This window comes from Narcine bancroftii, chromosome 5 (genome assembly GCF_036971445.1).
Source record: "Narcine bancroftii isolate sNarBan1 chromosome 5, sNarBan1.hap1, whole genome shotgun sequence".
In the NCBI taxonomy this organism is placed as follows: Eukaryota; Metazoa; Chordata; class Chondrichthyes; order Torpediniformes; family Narcinidae; genus Narcine; species Narcine bancroftii.
This window is the reverse complement of record NC_091473.1, coordinates 227,483,220-227,505,987: the sequence shown is the minus strand read 5'-3', so window position 1 is coordinate 227,505,987 and position 22,768 is coordinate 227,483,220. Positions and strand designations below refer to the sequence as shown.

General features: G+C 41.4%; 1 protein-coding gene across 2 annotated transcripts in view; it reads left to right on the top strand.

The window, feature by feature from the left end:
- Positions 1–21,234, top strand: part of apobec2a (apolipoprotein B mRNA editing enzyme, catalytic polypeptide-like 2a) — a 43,328-nt gene extending 22,094 nt beyond the window's left edge. The window contains exons 2-4 of one of the 2 annotated variants that reach the window (XM_069941523.1): positions 3,650–3,726; positions 11,178–11,716; positions 20,819–21,234. In XM_069941523.1, coding sequence (XP_069797624.1) covers positions 3,650–3,726; positions 11,178–11,712 — 612 coding nt within the window. In that variant the 3' untranslated portion in view covers positions 11,713–11,716; positions 20,819–21,234. Of the gene's footprint in view, positions 1–3,649; positions 3,727–8,154; positions 8,303–11,177; positions 11,717–20,818 lie in introns of those variants that run through there. The other variant, XM_069941524.1, reaches the window with a different exon arrangement.
- The last annotated feature ends 1,534 nt before the right edge of the window (positions 21,235–22,768 follow it).

Genomic DNA, 22,768 nt, shown 5'->3' with positions numbered 1-22,768 from the left:
TGTTCCTATACTCAAACCCTCTTGATATGAAGGCCAACATACCATTTGTCTTTTTAACCGCCTGCTGCCTGTACCTGCATGCTCGCCTTCAGAGACTGGTGTACAAGTACCCCTAGGTCTCTCTGCACTTCCCCATCTCTTAATCTATTGCCATTCAAATAGTAATCTGCCCTCCGGTTTGTATTATAGTGCATTTGCCATGTATCTGCCCAGTCCCTCAATTTATCCAAATCACACTGGAGCTTCCTGTCCCCCTCTTCCGTGCACACAACCCCTCCTAGCTTAGTGTCATCTGCAAATTTGGAGATATTACATCCAATCCCCTCATCCAGATCATTAATGTAAATTGTGAACAGCTGGGGTCCCAGTACAGATCCCTGTGGCACCCCACTGGTCACCGCCTGCCACTCAGAAAACGAACCATTTATCCCAACTCTCTGTCTTCTACCTGCCAACCAGTTCTCAATCCACATCAATACTTTGCCCCCAATCCCATGAGCCTTGATTTTGGAAGCCAGTCGTTTATGCGGGACCTTATCGAAGGCCTTTTGGAAGTCCAGGTATACCATATCCACTGGCTCTCCCCCATCTATTTTACCTGTCACCATCTCAAAGAATTCCAATAGATTTGTCAAGCATAATTTACCTTTTGTAAATCCATGTTGACTCTGTCCAATCCCTTCTCTGCTAGTCATATGCTCCGCTATTACATCCTTAATAATGGATTCCATCATTTTGCCCACTACTGATGTAAGGCTTACCGGCCGATAATTCCCTGCTTTTTCTCTACCCCCCTTTTTAAATAGTGGGGTAACATTAGCTACCCTCCAATCCATGGGTACTGATCCTGAGTCTATCGAGTTCTGGAAAAGAATTCTTAAAGCATCTGCTATCTGAATGGGCATTTCCTTGAGTACCCTAGGATGTAGATTATCAGGCCCTTGGGATTTATCTGCCTTCAATCCCATCAATTTCCCCAAGACCATGTCCTTAGAGATACTGATTTCTTTCAGTTCCTCCCTTGCATTAGTCTCTATGTTTCCCAACATCCTTGGGAGGTTATTTGTATCCTCTCTTGTAAAAACAGAACTAAAGTAAGAATTTAATTGGTCTGCCATTTCCTTATTCCACATTATATATTCCCCTGATTCCAACTGCAAAGGACCTACTCTGGATTTCACCAATCTTTTCCTCTTGACATTGTTGCTGGCTCTAATGGGCACCCGTAGAGGGTAGTTGAGGTGGCCGTCAATCCTCTAGGCAGATGGGAAGCTAGCGATATGCCGATTTTAAATCTACGGTGGTGAAAACCCAGTACTGAGCAATCTGGTTCACCATATTGGCAATATGAGGGAGAGGATATGCATCCAGCTGCGTGAAACAATTGATGGTTTGACTGTAATCGATCACTATGTGGAGTTTTTCCTCATTTTTGATTACCACGTTGTGGGCTCTCCAGGAGCTAGGACTTGGTTTAATGACCCCGTCAGCCAGAAGCCATTGCACCTCTGACCTAATGAATGCCCTATCCTCAATGCTGTAGCAACCGGCTTACAGTCGGGGTGAGATTGGCGAACAGGGGCGTGGGTATCTGGAGAGTGGACAGCCCGCAGGTGGGATGTGGTGGGTGGGTTGTGGTATGCCGCTTGGTCACATGCAGAGGGGAGGGCGGCCAGTTTAAAAACTGATGGTTGCAAACCATGAGGGGGGGATAGGGTTTGTTGAATTCCATAGTAATTCTCTTCAGGTGACACTGGAAGTTCAATCCCAGTATCATAGGCACGCAGAGCTAAGGCATTAGTAATAGTTTAACATTTTCATAAGTTGTGCCACATACAGTCAGAGTCACCATGCAGTAGCCACAAATCTTACAATTCACTGGGCTCACCGCGAGAGAGTAGTCCTGCACGGTGTTGGGATGCACAAAGCTCTCTGTGCTCCTACAATCGAATAGGCAGTTAATGAGATTATCATTTACCTGGACCACCATCATTGAACGAGCGAGCTGGTGGGGGCTGTGCTGGTCAAGAACAATCGATGCCAGTACCCAGTCATTGTCGGAGTCGTTGTCGGATTCAGACCGGTAAGGTGGTGCCTGCGACCCTGGCTGGTGAGATGCAGTTAAAAAAACCTTTATGGTAATAAAATTGATACTCTATCATAACGCCAAAAGACTGGAGTTACTAGACAACAAGGTTTTATTACCATAAGATTGGTTATATGCTCCTGTTGCTGGCCTGATTCCAAGATTTGTACTGAAGGAGAATCTTAGGTGTAATCACCTTTATTGGGGAATTCCAGGGAGTGTAGTTACAGGGAGGAAGCAGGCCAGCCATACAAAGGGATACAGTACAAATGGCATAACAGCATCACAGTAGTATCACCACACCTAAATGTGCTGATTTTCAGGTTTCTGTACCTGAAGAGGTTGTGACCAAGTTAATGGGAGTTCTTTATGATTTTGGCTGCCTTCTTCAGTCAATGCTTCAATGCCTGGCTCTGCCGCCTTCTCAGTTTCTGGGCACTCAAACTACTAACCCACACTGTGATGGAACCGGCCACTCTGCTTTCCACCGTGCACCTGTAACAGTTCAATAGAGTACGGTTGCATTAATATGCTGGATCCAGGAGAGGTTCCCTGAACAGAGAAGGCATTTAGTTCATCCAGAAGGGATGTATTGTAGTTCATGACTCTGCCTTGTTTCGCCTTATGTGATGCGAAGGGTGTACGAGACCTGCCACGGCTGTCGAGCGTCCGTCTGTCTAACCTCTTGGTCTTTTGTAGAAGAAAGAGCCTAGTTTGTTCCATTTCCCTGGAAAGTTATTCCCTTTAATTTGCAGCTCCTTCTTTTGGGCTTTTCAGCCCTGTTACCAGGCTTGTGTAAGCAAAAACTTTACCAAAGGGGTAATTGGATCAGAAGTTGGAACCCTGGTTAGTTTGACTCCTTCCTAACTCAGGAGACTCTCAGCACCATAATGATAACTGGTTCCTTCTTTGGCACAGAATTAGTGCTAAACTTAAGACCTCAATGAGATTCAATGATTATTATATTGGGGAAATCCAACTCATTGCCCTTTGATGGAATCCCGGATTAGACTTGCCAAAGTGAACTCACATTTCAGTGATGAAGCAGATCAGAGACGAACCTTGATAGAGTTTCACTGGTGATGAAAGTTCACAGTACTAGTCAGTCCCTTTGCCAAGGGATGCAATCAGGCTTACTAAAATTAGAGATGGGACCTAAAATGGTGATCATAATTTGGTAGAAGGGGCATAAAAATGACTAATTGAGAGATCAGGATACTCTCATCAAAGTTACCAGGCAGCGTTGGAATAACCTGTTTACATGGACCAATGTGGAAACTTTTATTTGCCTCCTACAGTCCCTGTACCCCTGAAGGAGTCAAACTAATCAGGGCTAGATTTCACTGGCCTTCAGACCCGAAATCCAGCAGCCTGTTCTGGGCGAAGAATGGGCTTTGCCTGGTGTAATGTGGAGGTCCCCATTGCTGAAATACCCCCTCAGCCCCTGACCAGAGGCAAATCTGGGGCCAAACTTTGGTAGCTGCACAATCCATGGGCCTGGATCATCCCCTCAGGCAGCTCTCCAGTTGGTTGACCTTGTTATTTCTTTCCCTTCTGGTCCAGGTGTCATCTTATTCCAGGAAGACTGCTGCTAGTGGACCGGAGAGGCATTGCAGCCAGGAGCTTGGTCGCACAGCCAGGTAATCAATGAAGCTGTGCTCTACCAGTCCTCAGCAGTTCATTGGCTGTGCAAGTCAGCATTTGCATTGAATGTTTGTGGTGTCTGATAACTTTACAACCTTTCAAAAACATCTAAGAGAATACTAAATCATAAAAATCAAAACATTAAAACAAGCATGCATGTATAAATCCACTCTCTCTCTCTAAAGCAATATTAAATTCATGGTATAAAATCAAAGAGGTCTAATCTCTCTTCTCCTGCAGTACTATTTCTTCCCAATCATTTAAATGGATTCTGAGTAGTTCTCCTGTGATAACCTGGTGCTGGATCAGCTAGGAAACCTGGAGAAGTCTGTAACACCACAAGTAAGAGCCACACTTAACTGGAACAATAGGCGACACATCTTGCAATCAGGAATCCCAAACTTTTGCTCGGTTAATGGATTGTACCTAACAATTTCAGCTGGATCTCTAAATGTTAATATATTGTGGTCAAATATTAAATGCCTGTTAAAGTATATGTACAGACAGCAACAAAATGAGAATTAGGTCGAGCAAAAATAAATATTTGCAAAACTCCAAATAACAGTATCCTATGGTTGAAAGTTAGGTTAACCCAGGATAGAGCAATTTTGTGATCTTAAAACCTTAGCAGATGGAATTTAATTCAGACATGTTTACATTTTGGAAGGACAAACAATGGTAGGACATGTAAGGTAAATGGTAGGGCACTGAGGAGTGCAATAGAACAGTGGAATCTCGGATTCCACATGTGAATAGGGTGGTGAAGAAAGCTTATGGTATGTTGACCTTTATAAATCAGAGCATTGAGTATAGGAGCAGGGATGTTATGTTAAAATTGTACAAGGCATTGGTGAGGCCAAACTTGGATTATTGATAACAGTTTTGGTCACCGAAGTATAGGAAAGGTATCAACAAATTGGAGAGAGTGCAAAGAAGATTTACTAGAATGTTGTCGGGGTTACATGAATTGTTAAATAAGTTAGGTCCTTATTCTTTGGAGCATAGAAGGTTGAGAGGGGATTTGATTGAGATATTTAAAATGATTAGGGATATAGATTGAGTTAACATGGAGAGGGGTTTTCCTTTAAGAAAGGGGGAGATTCAAATGAGAAGACATGAGTTGAGAGTTAGGGGGCAAAAGTTTAGAGGAAACATGCAAGGGATTTCTTTAGTCAGGGAATGGTGGGTATGTGGAACGAGCTTCCAGATGAAGTGGAGGAGGCAGGCTCGATATTAGCATTTAAGGAGAAGTTGGATATGGATGTGGACAGGAAAGGATTGGAGGGTTACGGGTTGAATGTAGGTCAGTGGGGTTAGGTCAGAGAAAGTATTCGGCATGGACTAGAAGGGCCAAGTTGCTGTAATTGTTATATGGTTATGATGTTGCCTGGACTTCAGGAACTGAATTATAGGGAAAGGAAACTTAAATTAGGACTATTCCCTGGGGCATAGAAGAATGAGGGGAGATTTGATGGATGTGTACAAAATTATGATGGGTGTAGATAGAGTTAACACAAGTAGGCTTTTTCCACTGAGGTTAGGTGAGGTACAAACCAGAGGACATGGGTTAAGGGTGAAAGGGGAGATGCTGAAGGTGAACATTAAGGGGTATTTCTTCACACAGAGAGAGGTGGGAGTATGGAATGAGTTTCCAGCTGAAGTAGAGAATGTGGGCTCAATTTTAACATTTAAGAATAATTTGGACAGGTACATGGATAATACAGGTATGGAGGGATATGGACTAGGTGCAGGTCAGTGGGACTCGGCAGAATAATATTTTGGCACAGACTCAAAGGGCCGAAGGGCCTGTTTTCTGTGCTATAGTGTCCTATGGTTCTACGGGACGTTCATTTCATCATTCACCCCCCCCCCCACCCCCATTTCCAACTACTTTATGGAATCCAAATCTCCCAGGTGTTACCAATCATAGTACAGCATGAAAATTTTCACTTGGAGTGAGATTTTCAATCTTATGAGTCTGACAAACAAGAGCTCTTATCTAGTCACAAAATAACTAATCCCATTACCATGGCTGCTTAAGAATCAAACTGTCTTCACTGAAGTATGCAATCCCTGTCCCCTCACATATGTGTCTGGAGCACCTTGTCCATAGAGATCTGGCTCACCTGCCCATTCTTCTTCATTGTTTATCTTCAGGACCATTCCAGGTTGCAGCTGTTGATTTCTGCCCCGTCGCTATTCACTGCTACCCCAGGAAGGTGGAACCCCCAAAGTCCATAATGAAGGAAAGGCGACCCATCCACTTTCCCATCAGGTGACCAAAGCAGAGAATCAACTGGAATTTCACAGGCAAGGCTTGTTTCCTTTCAGAGGTCTACCTCCTGCCAGGACTACCTGACTGCTGACCTGCTGGGCCTCATCAGCCCTCAATGCAGAAAGCATAACTCCTCTGGGCACTGTTCTTCTCCAACCTAACCAAGTCTATCTGATTCCCTGGGAGTACACACTTCCCTCCCTGCGTCCTCAACATCACAGTTTGTATTTACTCAGTAGCAACAATCCCTGTTAATCTGAAGAGTGTTGCTTGCATGGTGACATGTGCCTTCTCTGAGCTTCTTGTAGAGATTGTGTCTGCTGGACACTGATGCAAGAAAATGCACCCATGTCAATAGGAAAAGGCAGTCTGAAATTTGTTTTTAATTTAGAGATACAGATCAGTTACAGGCCATTCTAGCACATGAACCTGTGATGCCCAAATATGTCAATTAACATACGTCTTTGGAGGGTAGGTGGAAACTGAAGCACTCAAAGGAAACCCATGCGGTCACAGGGTGAAAGTACAAACTATTTGCAGCCAGTGCTGGATTCGAACCCGAGAAGCTGGCGCTCTAACAGGGTTCTGCTAACTACTGCGCTAACTATGCCAATTCAAACAAATTGACAACGTTGTCTTGTGAGCCTCCTCGCCTTTGTTCTCTTCATTACTTACACCAACAGCATCAGAATGAGCCACATGACGTGGAGAAGCTCCTGGGCTGCGATACAGCACTGGATGTACTGTGCTAGAGTAAACCGGCTTATTAGTTACACATTAAAGTTAGGATTAATTAATCAATGCCTGAAATACCCATCTTGATTTACTAGTTGGGTTTTGTGCAGAGCTTGCAGCTGTCAGTGGATTAAAAATCCAACAAGCAAGTAACAAAAATGTATTTGTTTGGCTGTATCTAAGGACATACGGGGTTAACAGAGAGGGGATGGAACAATACTATAGATGATATCTACAGAGAGTAGATATAAAGGCTTTCAAAATAATTCAGGGGCTAGCATTGAAGTTTAATTACAGGCCTAGAGCAGAGAGTTCTGCACCATTCATTTCGGGCCTTGAGTCCATGACAGCTGGGGAATTTAAGCTCAAGTGATTCAGTACATCTGAATTCTTTTTCTAAAGCAATGCCAGATCCAGTAATGTTGACTATGGAGTTATCACTTTCTCATGAAGACACATTGGGGTCAGAAATTCAATACACTAAAGTTCTGAAGAAACTCAGAAGGTCATGTGGCATCCATAGGAGTTGAAAGTATTTGAGCCCCTCCTCAATGTATGAGCACAAAACATGCAAAAAAAGGTGGGGGGAGGTGAGGAGAAGAGGATGGAAGGGGAAGGGGGAGGAGTACAGGTTGCAGGTCAGAGGTCACGTTGGATAAAAGTGAAGAGACAAAAGCTGAGGTGATGGGGAAGGGGTGGGCTCTGAATGGAGAAGAAAAAGCAGGGGGTGAGGAGATGGAGGAACGAAAACAGAAGGAGAGGGAGAGATTCGGGGAAGGGTTTAATGGAAACTGGAGAAGTCCATTTGAATGCTGTCTAGTTGGAGAGTGTCTAGACGGAATATCGGGTGTTGCTCCCTCAGGGAAGGAAATCTGCCATTCCTATTTGGTTATGACCATCATTGAAATGAATCCACCCCATGTGTCTGAGTCTGAAGTTGGTGGTTGGGAAACAAGCCGAGAGTAAGAGTTTTATCAATGAGGGGAATGAGCCTCAGCATCCGCAGGGCAGAACGGATTAAAAAGAACTCCGTCCCCTGTTCCTGATGCTCCTCTGAGTGAGTGCAAGGCTGGTGAAGAGATGCAGTACCTTTTTATGATACACCTTCCTGTTGGCCCACATCACCAATCCTTGCAAGCTCCAAACAGAATCAGTAACTTCAGGAAAGGAGAGGGGAAGTTAAAGCAAAGATTTGTTATGAAGAGAACAGTTTGCTTCAGAAACTGCCCCTTAATCTACTGGAAGAGAGGCAGTTGAGTGGTGTAGAAAGATAGGGTTAAAGAGAGGCGTCTATGATTGATGACCTAGCTGGGGTTTATTTTGGGCTGGAAGTCCTCTCCTCCCTTGCTCCCTTATTTGGTGCTTGTGACATTTTAAAGTGACGGGGATGGCTCCCTCACCCAGTGCAGAGCCACCAGACGGTGCACACCACACTGACATCGTCAGGCAATGGCTGAAAAGGAGACTGAAGACGTAGCCAAGAAAGTTAACAATGAGGACAAGGCAGAGGGCAAAGAAAATGTAGATGCCGCTGACCTGGGGCCGTTTGAAATAATCATCGGGTGAGTGTCAAACTTGTTTCTGTGGTAATGAGAAGGAAAACTTGGATGCAAATTTGACAAGGATAGCTGAAGGTTCGATGACGGTCACTGCACTTTCTCATTTTCTGAGAAAATGTGAACAAGAGATTGTTGATGCAGTCGTCAGTTCACACTGGACAACGAAAAGCCCCATCACCAGTAGCAAGTTACATTAATCTCACTTTATTCTCCACACATTCCCATCAGCTCCCCAGCCCACCCCACCCAGGATTCGACACTCATCTATGCACTGGAGGCAATCAGCGGTGGCTAACTAATCAACAGACCTGCATGGTTTGGGGAAGAAGGAGGGCACTCTGAGGAAATGCAAAGTCATGGGGCAAATATGTAAAATTCCACAGAGGCAGCACTAGAGGTTACTGGAGCTGTGAGGCAGTTTCTCTACTAAGCTGTGCCACTGTACCATTCATCTATGTTCTAGACACAGAGAGAAAGCTCTGATGTAAGATTAAGAAGTGACAGTCAGAAAAAAAGTTCCAGAGAGTGAGCGATACACATACTTAACTGAAGCATCACAAGCCCAGGTATATTGACAGCTACTGTATTTAAATGATATTCATGAGTGAATTTTAACAACAGTCCAGTTTACCTTCCATTTCAGTATGGTTAGTAACCAATTCACCAATAGCACCAACCTCAAAGTATCGTCATATGTCTGTGTTTTGGAACTTCTGAACAGATTATTACTTTCTAAGTATTGGCATAAGTTTGAGTATGCATGGCTAGCACACAGCTTTGTCTGCCAAAAGCTCTTACGAGGAAATTTTAGGCATTCTGCTTCTGAATTCAACCGATCATGATGGACATCAATCACATCTGCCGTGTCGTGATAGATGCTGTTAATTGGAGAAACTCATGGCAGGACCATATATTTAGGAGAAAATTGCCACATTGAATTTATGAAATAGTTATTTAATGTTGCACAAGAGCTAAGTGTCTAAAGAATTGGTACTTGCTTGTGTGTTATTTGTTTCCTATATATTCTATGCAAGAAGCTGACCTCAGATGGCCTTGACCCATGCAGTGTGTGTGAGAAGGAGTTCCTTACTGCATGAGGCTCGTTCAGGATTGAACAATTTCTCTGGCTGTCAGTGTAGTATTGGGGGTGGAGGGAAGGGCTTCGAACAAAATATCCTCTGGCCCACCGGAACCCAGCTAACTCTTTGCAGGTGCTGACAGACACCTATGAAGAGCTGAACTGGGCCAAAAGGTCACTTTCCTTTGAGCTTGCGCTGTGTGAGAAAGCAAGAGACAAACGTTCTGGAAAATCTCATCATCAAGGGTAACCAATATTTTGGGCCTGGGACCTTCGACAGGAATAAGAAAAAAAAAGCAGGTAGATGTCTTTGGGAAAAAAAGATGTGGGAGGAGGAAGGAGGGGAGGAGCAGAGGTAATAGGGTGATGCAGGTGGGAGAGTAGAAAAAGAAAAAAAGCTAAGTGATTGGGTGAGGGTAACTTTCTGAATGGAGAAGAAAAGGAAGGAGGTGAAGAACTGGAGGAAAGGATGTAGAGTGATGGAGAAAGAGCGAGACACGAGGGAGGGCATTAATGGAAACTGAAGAAGACAATGTTAATGCTATTTGGTTTGAGAGTCCCCAGACAAAATATAAATTGTTGTTCCTCCAATTTATGGTGGCCTTGGACTGGCAGTGCACGAGGCCATGCCAGTGTTGCAGTAGGGTGTGGAATTAAAATGTTTGGCCACTGGGAAGTCCTTGCTGTGGCAGCAGTCAGTGTTCAATGAAATCACCCCATAGTCTGTGTGAGAAAGAACACGATAGGCCTATTTCCCCTTTAAATCTGCCTTTCTTCCAGGACTGGGTCAGGCGATGAAGGGTGATACCAGTGGCAGCTCTCTGATGAGATAAGGAGTGTTAAAAATACGCTTGACACTCGTTTTCATGCTGTTGGCATAAGAGAACCAGTCTCAGGCTTCACTGGAAAATGATGTGGGGATGTGTGGAGATCCGAAAAAAAAGTACATTGCTCTCAAGCTGTTAATAAGAGCAGTATTGTGAGGTGAGTATCACACCAATCTCACCTGGACTAAGGACTTCAAAGCTGTCATTTGTTTCAGAAAATTTATTTCCTGCTGGTACCTCTAGCTTCTTTTCCCACCTGCTATCTGGCTCTTCAATCTCCCTATACCACCCTAAACACAGCTCTGCTCCACAGGAAAAGAGCTGTCTGCACAAATTGAGCCAACACTTTTTTTGTATAAACTGTAATATACCCTCATGGTATATTGTGTTAATTTATACTCCTTGTTTTATGTACCTGTGTAGCTGCAGGAAGCAAGAATGTTATTGCATCTGTAGATTGTACTTATGTGTATGACAATAAATTCACATCACCTTCCTCAGTTCACACTGAGGATAATGGGAATTATTTGTTGTATTAAAAACAAATAACTTGTATAAATTTCATTTTTTTCTGCACAATATCTTAAAGTGAGCCATTTGTAAATCCCGTCAGAGGGTACTGATTGTTATGTAATCCGATACTTTGTCAATAGCCATCTCTCACCCCTACCTCATAACCAGCATTGAGACAGATCCGCCTGCATTGGGAATGTTGGTTGTTGCATGAATGTTTTTCAAGGGTAGAGTATTTTGTGGAAACACTGATCTTTGCTGATGGTAGAGACACTGTATCTTCTCAGAAGATTTTTGAAGTTAAAATATCAAAGAGAAAATATAACATATGAAGAAAAACTGCTGAAGATATTGAGAAATTACAGAGTCAACTTTACAGGCCTGTTTCAGAGCAGTATGATGTTAAAAAAAATTCCCTGAGCTTGATAGCCTGCTAACATCTGCTTCTTTTATTTTCCAGACAGCTGATGAGTCCCTTTTTCTTCAAGTTCCAATTCAAAAATGTTGAATATTCTTCTGGAAGGAATAAAACGTTTTTGTGCTACTCAGTGGAACAGCAAGGTGCCGAATGCCCGAAGCTGCAAGGATACGTGGAGGACGAGCACACAAGCATGCATGCAGAAGAGGCCTTCTTTACAGAGGTCTTCAAGGAGTGCAAAGGCAATCTGAAGTACTCCATCGTTTGGCATGTGTCCTCCAGCCCCTGCGCTGCCTGTGCTTCCAAAATCGCAGAGTATCTGAAGAAGAACCGCAACGTCCACCTTACCATCTTCATGGCCCGCTTGTTTATGTGGGAAGAGCCTGAGATCCAGCAAGGTTTGCGGTTACTGAAGTCTGCTGGCTGCCATTTGAAGATCATGAAGGATCCTGATTACAATCACTGTTGGTGCACCTTTGTCGAAAATGAGGGGGAATCCTTCGTACCCTGGGAAGACCTACAAACCAGCACCTTGTCTTATGAAGGGATTCTAAATGAAATTCTACAACCTGCCTAGAAGGGTGAGGCATTCTAACATGTACCCAAATGTTGGGCTTATCACAGACTAGTGCTTTATTTTTCCCCCCAGTGTATGTTTGCTGTGACCACTATCATTTGTTTTCACAGGGAAAGGAAAGCTGAGAGCAATATTGCTTAACATTTTAATTTTTTGTGCCATTAAAATTTGAGGGTTAGAGGAAATGAGCCCTTCTGATAAAAATCCTCCCTCTGAATCAAATGATTTAGGGTTTGAAAGTTATTCTAGACAGTCTCTATGAGTGGAGACCGGAACTCCAACAGTGGTCGAAGCCAAGTGTGTGGGGGTATCCCACCTCTGTCTACAGCAGTGATTCTCTACCATTTTCTTTCCACTCACATACCACTTTAAACCTTTGGGTTTGCTTAAGGTGGTATGTGAGTGGAAAGAAAAAGTTTGAAAACCACTGTTTTAATCGTACCTAATTGACTCATTATGTGCATGGTTTCATAACTCCAAAGGAAATGGGCCAATGACAATTTTTCTCAAGCAAAATATTTCAGTAACAATTGGGTCTAGAGCAGTGATTCTCAACCTTCCTTTCCCACTCATCTTACCTTAAGCAATCCCTTACTAATCACAGAGCACCGATGGCATATGGATTACTTAAAGTGGTATGTGAGTGGGAAGACAAAGGTTGAGAACCACTGCTCTATACAATTTGTTGGATTCCATGACATTTTCTTATGTGGAAGAGTGGAAGCTGGAACAAGGAAATTTACAGCTATGGAGATGGTGTTCACTTTGTGGTCTGCCAGACCAGAAGTTGGTCTGCAAATCCTTTCAATATTTTCTGAGGGAATGATGTAAAGATACAAACAAAGGGAACGAAAGAGAAATAAAGTAATCTTTTGTTTCATGGCAAAATTATAACAATTTCCATCAAATAGCCAATGTTAAATAGGTAGTGTTAAAATCAGATCTGATAGAAAATATCCTGTAGTGATTTTGGCATCGTATGGTGATGTGCTTGTCAAGTTCCACTACCCATGCCCTCGACCATTGTTACTCAAAACAAATGGTTTATGTCAACAGAGAGGCTAACAGGGAGAACTTTCAGAATTGGAACACAACTCTGATAGCACTGGAGCATGAAGATGCTGCTTCCTGAACACTTTTGGATGTATTTTATGAATTTTGGGCTTCTGATCACGAAAACCATCTTATAATTTTCCTGTCATGTACCGTTTTTTAGATATAACCTATTTTTGTGATTTCCTGTCATATTGTAAGCCTACTAGTATGTTGCCCACAAAGCAAGCGGTTTAGATCAGTCCAAACATGCCTGGGCATACACTCAGTGCAGGTGCTATGTAAATGTTGTCTTAGACCTGGGCATGCTTAGTCAGGAAAGATGCAGACAGGCTATAAAAGCAGATCACATCTACTGATGCTTGCATTACATTGATATAGATTGAATACTTAGTGATGTACATATTCTTCAGGCAATAGCATTTATTGTCTTCAGGAGGATTCAATTCAGTAAAAATGTCTTGTCAATGTTGCAACACCTGCGATATATGCTGTTGCACTTGTGGTGAGTATATGCTTAAGGCTCAAAGACAAAGCAAGACTACACTTATTAAGAAAGCCTATGCACTCTACGTAGGTTGTAAAATTGTTGACGAAGACAAACCCCTGGGCTCCTCACATTTGTTGTGCAACGCGAGAGCTTGTGCCAGCATCATTATGTGATTAAGCGTACTAAATTCAATAGAAGTTAATGTTTCTTAACTTCCTACGTGATACAGCAAATCTGAAATTATATTTGTGATCAGTTTGGAGTTGTCTGTCCTAATCATGAAGCAAACAAATAACAGGTTACTAAACCTATCATTTATGCTGATATTACTTAATGATCACCACAGGGTATTATGAGAGACAGCAAAGGGCATAACTGAGAATCTCATATAATTCACCTCACTGCTGTACAATCCACCATTGACATCAGGTTGATAGGTTACGGAGAACTGGAACAAATTAATCACTATTTTAAGTTTATACTTGTATTTATTTTCATAAACAATAATGTGTTATTAGAGTGCCATTGCAAGGCCTGAGACACATAATGTTCAGGTCAGGCTGCATCGGGGAAAAGAGAAAGTGTTAACAAATCAGATCAAAGAGCATCCTTTCATTTTTATTTACTGTTGAGAATTTTACACAAGTCGTGATGGCTGAGACTTGGATTGTAAAATGTCAGCACTACAGAATTGCCACCGGTGGGAAGGTGTAACGGTGACACGAGTTTATGCATGCCGATGTAAAAGTAAAAATTTATAATGGCGAATAGTTGATACTGAAAGTGTGACCAAAGTATTAGCCCAGCAAGTTTGAGTTTTTGGAAAGAAAGTGTGTGCAGACAAGATTTTTAATATATGTTATGGCTATTTGCATTGTGAAAATACACAGTAGTTCTATTACTGATTTGTCCTACAAGAATTCAAAGCCCTTTGTGTCGTATACGCAGAGTGAAGTCATGATTTTATCACAGGTGCAAATATGATGGATTGAAGGCATCTTTAGCCAACATATTGAAGGAAATTAAAATGCATTGACTTAAGTGTGATTTTTTTCTCTAACAGGCTGAAAACGCCCCACTGTGCATATTTTTGCAGGGGATATTATAATTTTGTTACAGCATCAGAGATGTTCATAACTGTTTTGAGAGCATCTTCCCGATACTCCGCCTTGTGCTCCAGCTCAGTGAAGCAGAAGCTGAGTACTTGTATGGGAGGGAACTAAGAGAAGGCAGATCCTCTGCTGAGGTAAATATCCTCTCTGAAAAGTTATTGAATATTACAGAGTGGCAAAATTTTGTGAAAAATATAAACACACAAACGAGCGTTGGTGGGACTGTTTAAAAAAAAAGGGTGTGATAATGGACTTGAGCCTGTTCAGTGCATTTGCAGTCGGAAGTTCTGCGAGTGACCGGTGAGTACGAGAGTTGGTGGGACTGTTTAAAAAGGACGCGGAAGGGGACTTGAGCCTGCTCAGTGCATTTTCCGTTGGAGGTGCTCAGGATGACAGGTGAGTACAAGTGTTGGTGGGACTGTTTAAAAAGGACGCAGAGGGTAAAGGCTGAGTGTTGATTAATTGGTTAATTGTGTTAATTGGCAGGGACCAATAAAAGGAGGGGTAGCTAAAGGAATGCCCTAGTGAATCTTGAGGCTTTGACTCGAGAGGCCTAGTAAAGGGATGGAGCTTGAAGCTTTGGATCAAGAGGCTTCAGCGAGCATGGGTTCATGAAGGAAAGATTATGCCTGACCAACCTATTGGAAATCTCAAGTAGGATGGACAAAGCAGAGGCTGCGGATGTTGTGTATTTGGATTTTCAAAGGGCCTTCGATAAGGTGCCGCATAAGAGGCTGGTTAATAAGATGAAAGCCCATGGAATTACAGGAAAGCTGATTGGGTGGAGCATTGGTTGATAGGCAGGAAGCAAAGGGTGGGGATAAAAGGATCGTGCTCTGGTTGGTTGCCAGTTACTAGTGGTGGTCTGCAGGGGTCGGTGTTGGGGCCACTTCTTTTTACAGTATATATCTATATATTGATATTGATGATTTCGATTATAGATTGATTTTTTTTTGGCTAAGTTTGCAGATGACATCAAGATAGATGGTGGAGTAGAAAAGGTTGAAGAAACCGAAAGGTTGCAGAGAGACTTGGTCAGCTGGGCAGAGTGGGAAAAGAAATGGCAAATGTTGAGAAATATATGGTTGTACATTTTGAAAGAGGAAATAAACAGGCAGATTATAATTTGGATGAGGAGAAAATTCAAAATTCAGAAGCGTAAAGGGACTTGGGGGCCTTAAAATTAACCACCAGATTGTATTGGTAGTTAAAAAAAAAGCGAATGCTAGGTTGCGATTTATTTCAAGAGGAATAGGGTAGAAGACTAAAGAGGTGTTGATGAGGCTCTATGGGGCACTGGTGAGACCTCATTTGGAGAACTGTTTGCAGTTTTGGGTCTCTTATCTTAGAAAGGATATAATGATATTGGAGAAGATTTATCATGATGGTTCCTGGAATGCAGAGGCTAACATGTGAGGAATGTTTAGAGGCTCTTGGACTATACTAGTTGGAATGCAGAAGAATGAGAGGAGATCTCGTAGAAACATGCCTACTTCTGTTCCTTTATCTTGTGATTTTTCTGCCCTCATCGATTAGGAAGCTGTGAAAATTTTTGAAACTCTGGAAAAAAAAGACTTTGATGCCTTAGTGTCACATTGACTAATTCATTAATAAAATTTATTGTGCAAACAGAGCAAAATGGCATGTTGAATTTGCAACCCAAACCTCCCTGTCTCCATATACAAAATACTATTTAAATTTAAATTTGTAACTTATGACAACATAAACATGAATATAGCAGCTATTTTAAACTATGACACCAGTCTAGCCAGGGAAGGTCATCTTTCTCATTAAAGATGACGTCTTTGGCATTGTAAAACTTCCCCTCCATGTTTATCAGCACTTGAAATATTCCACACAGTCCCTTCAAATAATCAGTCTGTCATTTAATCTAAAATTTTTTCACTCTCGGAATATAAAAATTCTTTGATATTTCTTTGATTGTTTCATTCATTTCAATTTATTTTCTTGGTTTATAAAGCAACAACCTAAATATATTTTGCACATTGTTTAACATTCTTCAAAAACATCCCATTTTCCCACTGTACATATTGAATTCTCCAAACATTTTTCCCCTTTACACTTAAAATGATGGTTACATGTTTGGTAAATGTTGATCTTAATTTTTAAAGCTGTGTCTGGTCCTACGCTCTCCCAGTCACGAAACTTCCAGCAAGGACTTTGCTGAGATCAGATCTCACCCATTTCCCAACCTTATCTTTTTCCCCGTTTTGCTTTGTTGGACTATAATTAAAGGTAAAAAGGTGAGAAAGTTTTAACGAATGAGAAACCTAATGTAGGTTGGTTATGAATCTCATTTTGTTTGTCTTGAAGTGTAACTAATCTCTACATGTCATCATAAAGTCCCCCCTCCGTCTTCACCTCCCGCTACCTCGGGGAAGGAGGCATCATATTAAAGGACACATCCCACCCAGGTCACCCACACTTCTTCCCTCTCCAGTTGGGCAGAAGATATGAGTGTGAAAACACTCAGCTCCAGATTCAAAGACATTTTGCTGTTAACAGACTGGTGAATTAGTACAAGATGATATCTTCTGTCATGGGAATGTACTTTTCTCTTCATCACTATATCCCACACTTCTGTTTTATTGTTATGCTGCCCTCTGCACTTTTGTTTTTATTCTTGAACTAGCTGCTGCACAGTATATAGGTTGACTTGCCTGGATAGCAAGCAAAACACTGTATCCTAAAATATATGGCAATAAACAATTCAGTCCAATTTTGCAGATATTACTTGTGTGGATTTCCAGAAGATCATTGGATTAAACCCTTCACTAGTAGTAAGCGTTACGGCAAAGCTCATGGAATTGAAGGTGAATTACTGATCTGAAGAGAGTGCATAGAGGACAATGGACAGGTGTTCATGGCAGGACTCAGCCAGTGGGGTCTCAGAAGTCTTCATTGTCTCAACTATTCACATTTGTTAATGAAAGATAATGGAAAAATAGCATGAATCCTACTTTGCACAATGACGTAAATTCTTGCTGTGGAGGGAATCATAAAATTAAAAAGTAATATAATTAGATACTAATAATAAATAGGTACTCTGTGGCAACTGGATTTTAATGTGAGCAAGTCCAAAATTATTCACCTTGAAAATGGTAGGCCAATGGGTCCTCCGAATAGAGATGGTGGCATTCCAGAGAAGCTTGGAGTCTAGGTAAATCAATCATAAATATGTCATGGAGGGAGGGACATGAAAATAATTGCAAATCCTAAGTGGACTGCTGCCTTCCATGTCATTAGCTGGAGAATGATGATGTAGATGTCAAGGAGATGCAGAGTGGATGACACTATGACTTCAAATGTTTAAATTACAAGAAGATTTTCCATTGAACTTAAAAAGATTAGAGAATGATTTGATTGTGCATTTAAAGATATTAAGAGAAACTGACAGGATGGAAACAAACCAAGTTTAATGGTTGTGGAGACTCCATCAAGGAGCACAGCAAGGAACCTGGTCTTTCAGGATGAAGTTTAAGAGAAGTTTGGACCTCTCACAGAGTTTGGCATTTTTTTAGTTGCATCACTGTGATTTAAAAATAAATGGTGTTAAGTGACAATGGTTGAGAATGATTATGACGCATAGATATGGGTGGACGACCAGCATTTTTTCCCTGGGTCGATAGTAGCAAATATCGGAGGACATCTGTATAAGAAGGAATGTTTAGGGGAAATGTCAGGGGTATGTTTTTTTTTACCCAAAATGTAATGGATGCTTGGAATGCATTGCCATGGGTGGTGGTGGAGGTTGGTACAATGGGGACATTGAAAAGACTCATAGACAAGCATATGGGTGCAAGAAAAACAGAGGGTTTTCGGTGTGAGTTAGGTAAGGTTTAGGCTGTTGAATAGATTTATATAGGTCACGACACAACATCATGGACTGAAGGGCCTGCACTGTGCCATAACACTCTATATTCTATGTATGGTGGATAGTGAAATTAGTTTGCATGTGTCATTAAACAATGGAACTAGATTGAGTGGAAAAGGGCGCACTTCAGTTTCTCTACTCCTTGGCTTGAATAATTTATAAAAAGCATGCTCACTTTTGTGATAGAAATTGGGTGGATTGGAACTTTGTATTTTCCAAGGAAGTTGTCGAGGCTGCCTTGCTAAGTACATTGAAGGCAGATTTAGATAGATTATTGCATACTTGGAGAATGAAAGATTCTGGAGAAAAGGTAGGTACGGTGGAATTGAGCCCACAGGTAGATCCGCCATGATCTTAGTGAATCGCAGAGCAGATTTGCCAGGCCAGATGGCCAACTGCTGGTCCTATTCCTTCTGTTCTTGTGCCAGGTTAAAACATTCATTAAACAGAATATTTCAAAAACTTTCAATGCACAAGAAAATCCTGGAAATACACATGATCAGCATTTGTTAATGCAAAAATGGATAATCTTTAGAATCAAGACAATTTAAAGCCCTGGTTCATGAGACTTGTAATGCTCTGTCCTGCTGTATCACAATCAGATATGCTGGAACTCGATCCAAGTAGCATCAGCTGTTCCCTTTGAGCACTCTTTTCATTCCATGGCATTGTCTCTGGCAACAGCGGCTATTTTTGTTTCATTTTACACTGCAAGATTTGTAGTTCTGTCAGACCAAAGTTACGAGGTCTGATGGTTCAAATTTATGTCTTTATATTTGCATGGGCCATCTTAGTGAAAGATCTTTGGCAGCTCACTTCTTTTGAAGATTTGTTCTGGTGATGCGCTGTAAATTTGAGCAGTCCGCCTCATCAGAAGCAGAAATGAGGAGTGAGAGCATACACAGACCAGACTGGAGTCAAGGTCAGGCAGAGAGAAACAGCAAAATCTAAAGCCTGTGATTAGTTACCATTTCACGATCTCCAGTTGGGAAAGCCAGCAATTTGCATTTCATCTCAATATAAGATATTTATGAAGATGATCTGCTTTATTCTCCAAAGTACATCAGATCCTTGTTCAGCAATGGTTGTTGTAAATGGTCAAACCTAAAATGAATGAATATATGTGTCAGTATAAATAAATATTAAATGCAGCAATGCACGATATTGCCTTGTAGAGCTCGTCGAAAGAACCAAAGACTTGTTGATCCAAACCAAGGCTTTTATTAGCAAAAGACAGGAGCTCTTCACAGGTGGCTGACCAGTCCGGAATGAACCGACCTGGCTAGGGACACAACCCTTTAAGGCCCAGACAATAGGCGTGGCTTAGCTCTCAGCCAATCACAGTCTAGATACAGTAACTATATACACTATGTATATTGGTGATAGATCTGTACTATCACATGCCTAGAACTTGAATTTCACATTGTTGGTGCTTTGTATCATTAGCTTTGAGTGCTAGCACCAAAACAGCCTCCTGACGCCCCCACCCCACCCCCACAAAAGTACCTTGAAGTAGGTCAAAGTCATTGGAAGTATCATTAGGTTGGTGTGCACTCAGGCTGAAATACTAGAATGGGGGCCTGTGTTGCTGACGGGACCTGGCTTAATGCAAGTGAAAGACGTCAGCAACAAGCAGCGGCTGACATGGAGAAGAGAGAGGGCTGCAGGGTAGACAGAGAGCACTGCCAAATTCACACAGAGGTGAGATGTTTGCAATACTTGCCTAGAATAGAGCTGTCTAAAACTGTCTATAGAGACTGGCCATAATTCAATTTTTTTCTTGTTTTGATTTTCCCAATCGTCTCAAAATGCCAGGGAGCTTCATATATCAAATAATTCATCTTACTGACATGAATTGACATTCATTGTTTTGGAGGTTAATGAATATAGTCAAGAAGAGTTTTGACAAAACTGGAAAGATAACCCAACTAAAACCATGAACCTCATTGTTCAATACTAGAACTCACTGTCTACAAGGGCAAAAAGCAGAAAGAATCAGGGCTTTCTAAAAGGGAGTTGGAAAAGCACTTGAGGGAAAACAGTTTTTGGGACTGCAGGGGAATGGTATGGGTTTGATATAGTAGACTGAATGACATCCAGTGCTGGAGTTATTCAATCATTCTTTATTCTGGTTTATATTGTTTTATGACACAAGAATCTTCTATTTGTTTAAACAAAATTCAGCTGTCTTAATATTTATAGGGCAGACAGTGCAGGAAATGATACACCACACACCAGAGTAATCCAGGCAACACAACAATGAGGATGGAAACTTTTCAAATTATTCAACAGAAAAGAAGTGACTGCAATAGGGCCGCCATTGTAATCTTTCTAATCCATGTGCAGCTATCTGGCCAAGAATTTTTAGCAAATGTGCATTTAAAAGTTAATCTGCTAGCAGACAAAGACCAATTTAGCCCTGCAGTTCACTGAGGATAAGGTTGTATTGCGGTATTGCAGCGTTGCCACACTTGTTCATTGCTGTGTTTCATGTTAAAATATTATCCCTTAACTGTTTATACGTACATAATAATTATATACTTCTCTTTATTATAGAATATTGAGTGCTGTTAAAGCCAAATACTTCAGTAACTCGACACGGCACAGTGGGACAGCAGGGAAGAAGCTAACCTCATTCATTCTATTTTATATGGACTGGAAGGAAGGGATTTGCTGCCACTCCTCATCATGCATCCCAAGTTATTGAATGCCTTCAACTTCAATTCTTAGATCCCAGTTACTGTGTGTTCCAGTGGAAATAAAGTTCCAAGCTACCTAATATTGCAATGTAATTTCAAACAGAGGACAGCCGTAAGCCAGGAACAAAGTTGTAAGTTTAGAATATAGAATATGATAATAAAATGTTTCTTATATAGGATGCTAGTGTTAAGTGGCAAATATCTTTTGTGTTATATTCAGTGTCCAAAATACATCACTCCTACTTTGCGTTACAATAAAACATTGGCTGTGTACCCTTGTACTGCTCAGTTTTCATTCGAAGCAAAATTCTCCAAGGCCGCTTCATCTCCAGAATTTATAAATGAAACGTTAGAACCCCAACCTCAGATAATTCAATTTGTTTTTGATGTCCCAATTATCTTTAAAATTTTCTTTAATATGGATCAAGTTACTGTCAAAGCAGTTTATTTTAATAACGGCAAATATAACATCCATATCTAAAAAGTCTATATGCACCGCTAGAAAATTCATTGCACCCAATAAGTCCATTGCTGCTTTGAGTAACATTAATCTTTAAGGAAGAAGGTTGTGCAAGTTGTTCTCTCAGCCACCCATTTAGAGGTGCAGGCATGTAACCGGTGGATGCTATCTCACTGGCTCGGCACAAAGCCCTGGAATACCTGAACAGCAAACCTGCACACATCAGGATGCTCTTTATCGACTACAGTTTGGCATTTAACACCTTCATCCCCCTCAATACTCCGTCCTGGGACTCAACACCTCATTGTGTAACTGGATCATGGATTTCCTTACCCCCCCCCCCCCACTAGACCATAATCAGTGAAGATTGCTGTGAGCATCTCCTCCACAATCTCCATCAGTACCAGTGCACCACAGGGCTGTGTTCTTAGCCCCTTTGCTCTACTCACTTTGGCTCAGTTTTACAATAACACCATCTACAAATTTGATGATAATACCATGGTAGTGAGTTGTGTAAAGATGAGCCAGTAAACAGGATGGAAATTGAAAACTTGGCTGAATGATGTGATACACTTTATTGTCATTTTGCTGTTAGACAAGCCAATGAGACATGATTACCATTGACCAGAATATAAAATAGAATACAATGCAATAGACACATACAATTAAAACAAAAACACACAATAAACCATGTACAATAAAACTGCAATATTCTAAAATAAAATTGTTAAAAAAGGTTACTGATTCTGCAGTGAATTGGCATTTAACATTATCAGGACTTTATAAAAAAAAGTTGTTTTTAAGTCTAGTAGTTCTTGAGTGAAGGCTCCTATAGAGTTTGCCCGATAATAGGAGAGTAAATAGTTCATGGTTAGTGTGTGTTGCATCTTTAAAGATATTTCTCGCCCTGTCCAAACATCATCCCCTAGAGATAGATTCGATGGTAGGCAATTACATTCCAACAATCTGTTGGGCAGCTTTCATTACCTGCTGGAAAGCCTTCCTATCTTGCACAGAACAATAACTGTACCAAGCCAAAATACTGTATGTCAGCACACTCTCAATAGTTCATCTACAGAAATCCAACAGCACTCAGGGGCGGAGGTGTAACTTCCTCATACATCTCAAAAATCAAGATGTTGTTGTGCCTTTTTGATCAACGTTGATGAATTCAAAGACCAAGTGAGATCATCAGAGATGAGGAGCCCCTGGAATATGAAGCTCTGTAACTGCTCTACCACCGCTCCATTGATGTAAATCGGGACGTGCATGTGGCTTCCCACCCATCTAAAATCCACAATGATTTCTTTTGTCTTCTGGGTATTGAATAACAAATTGTTATCACCA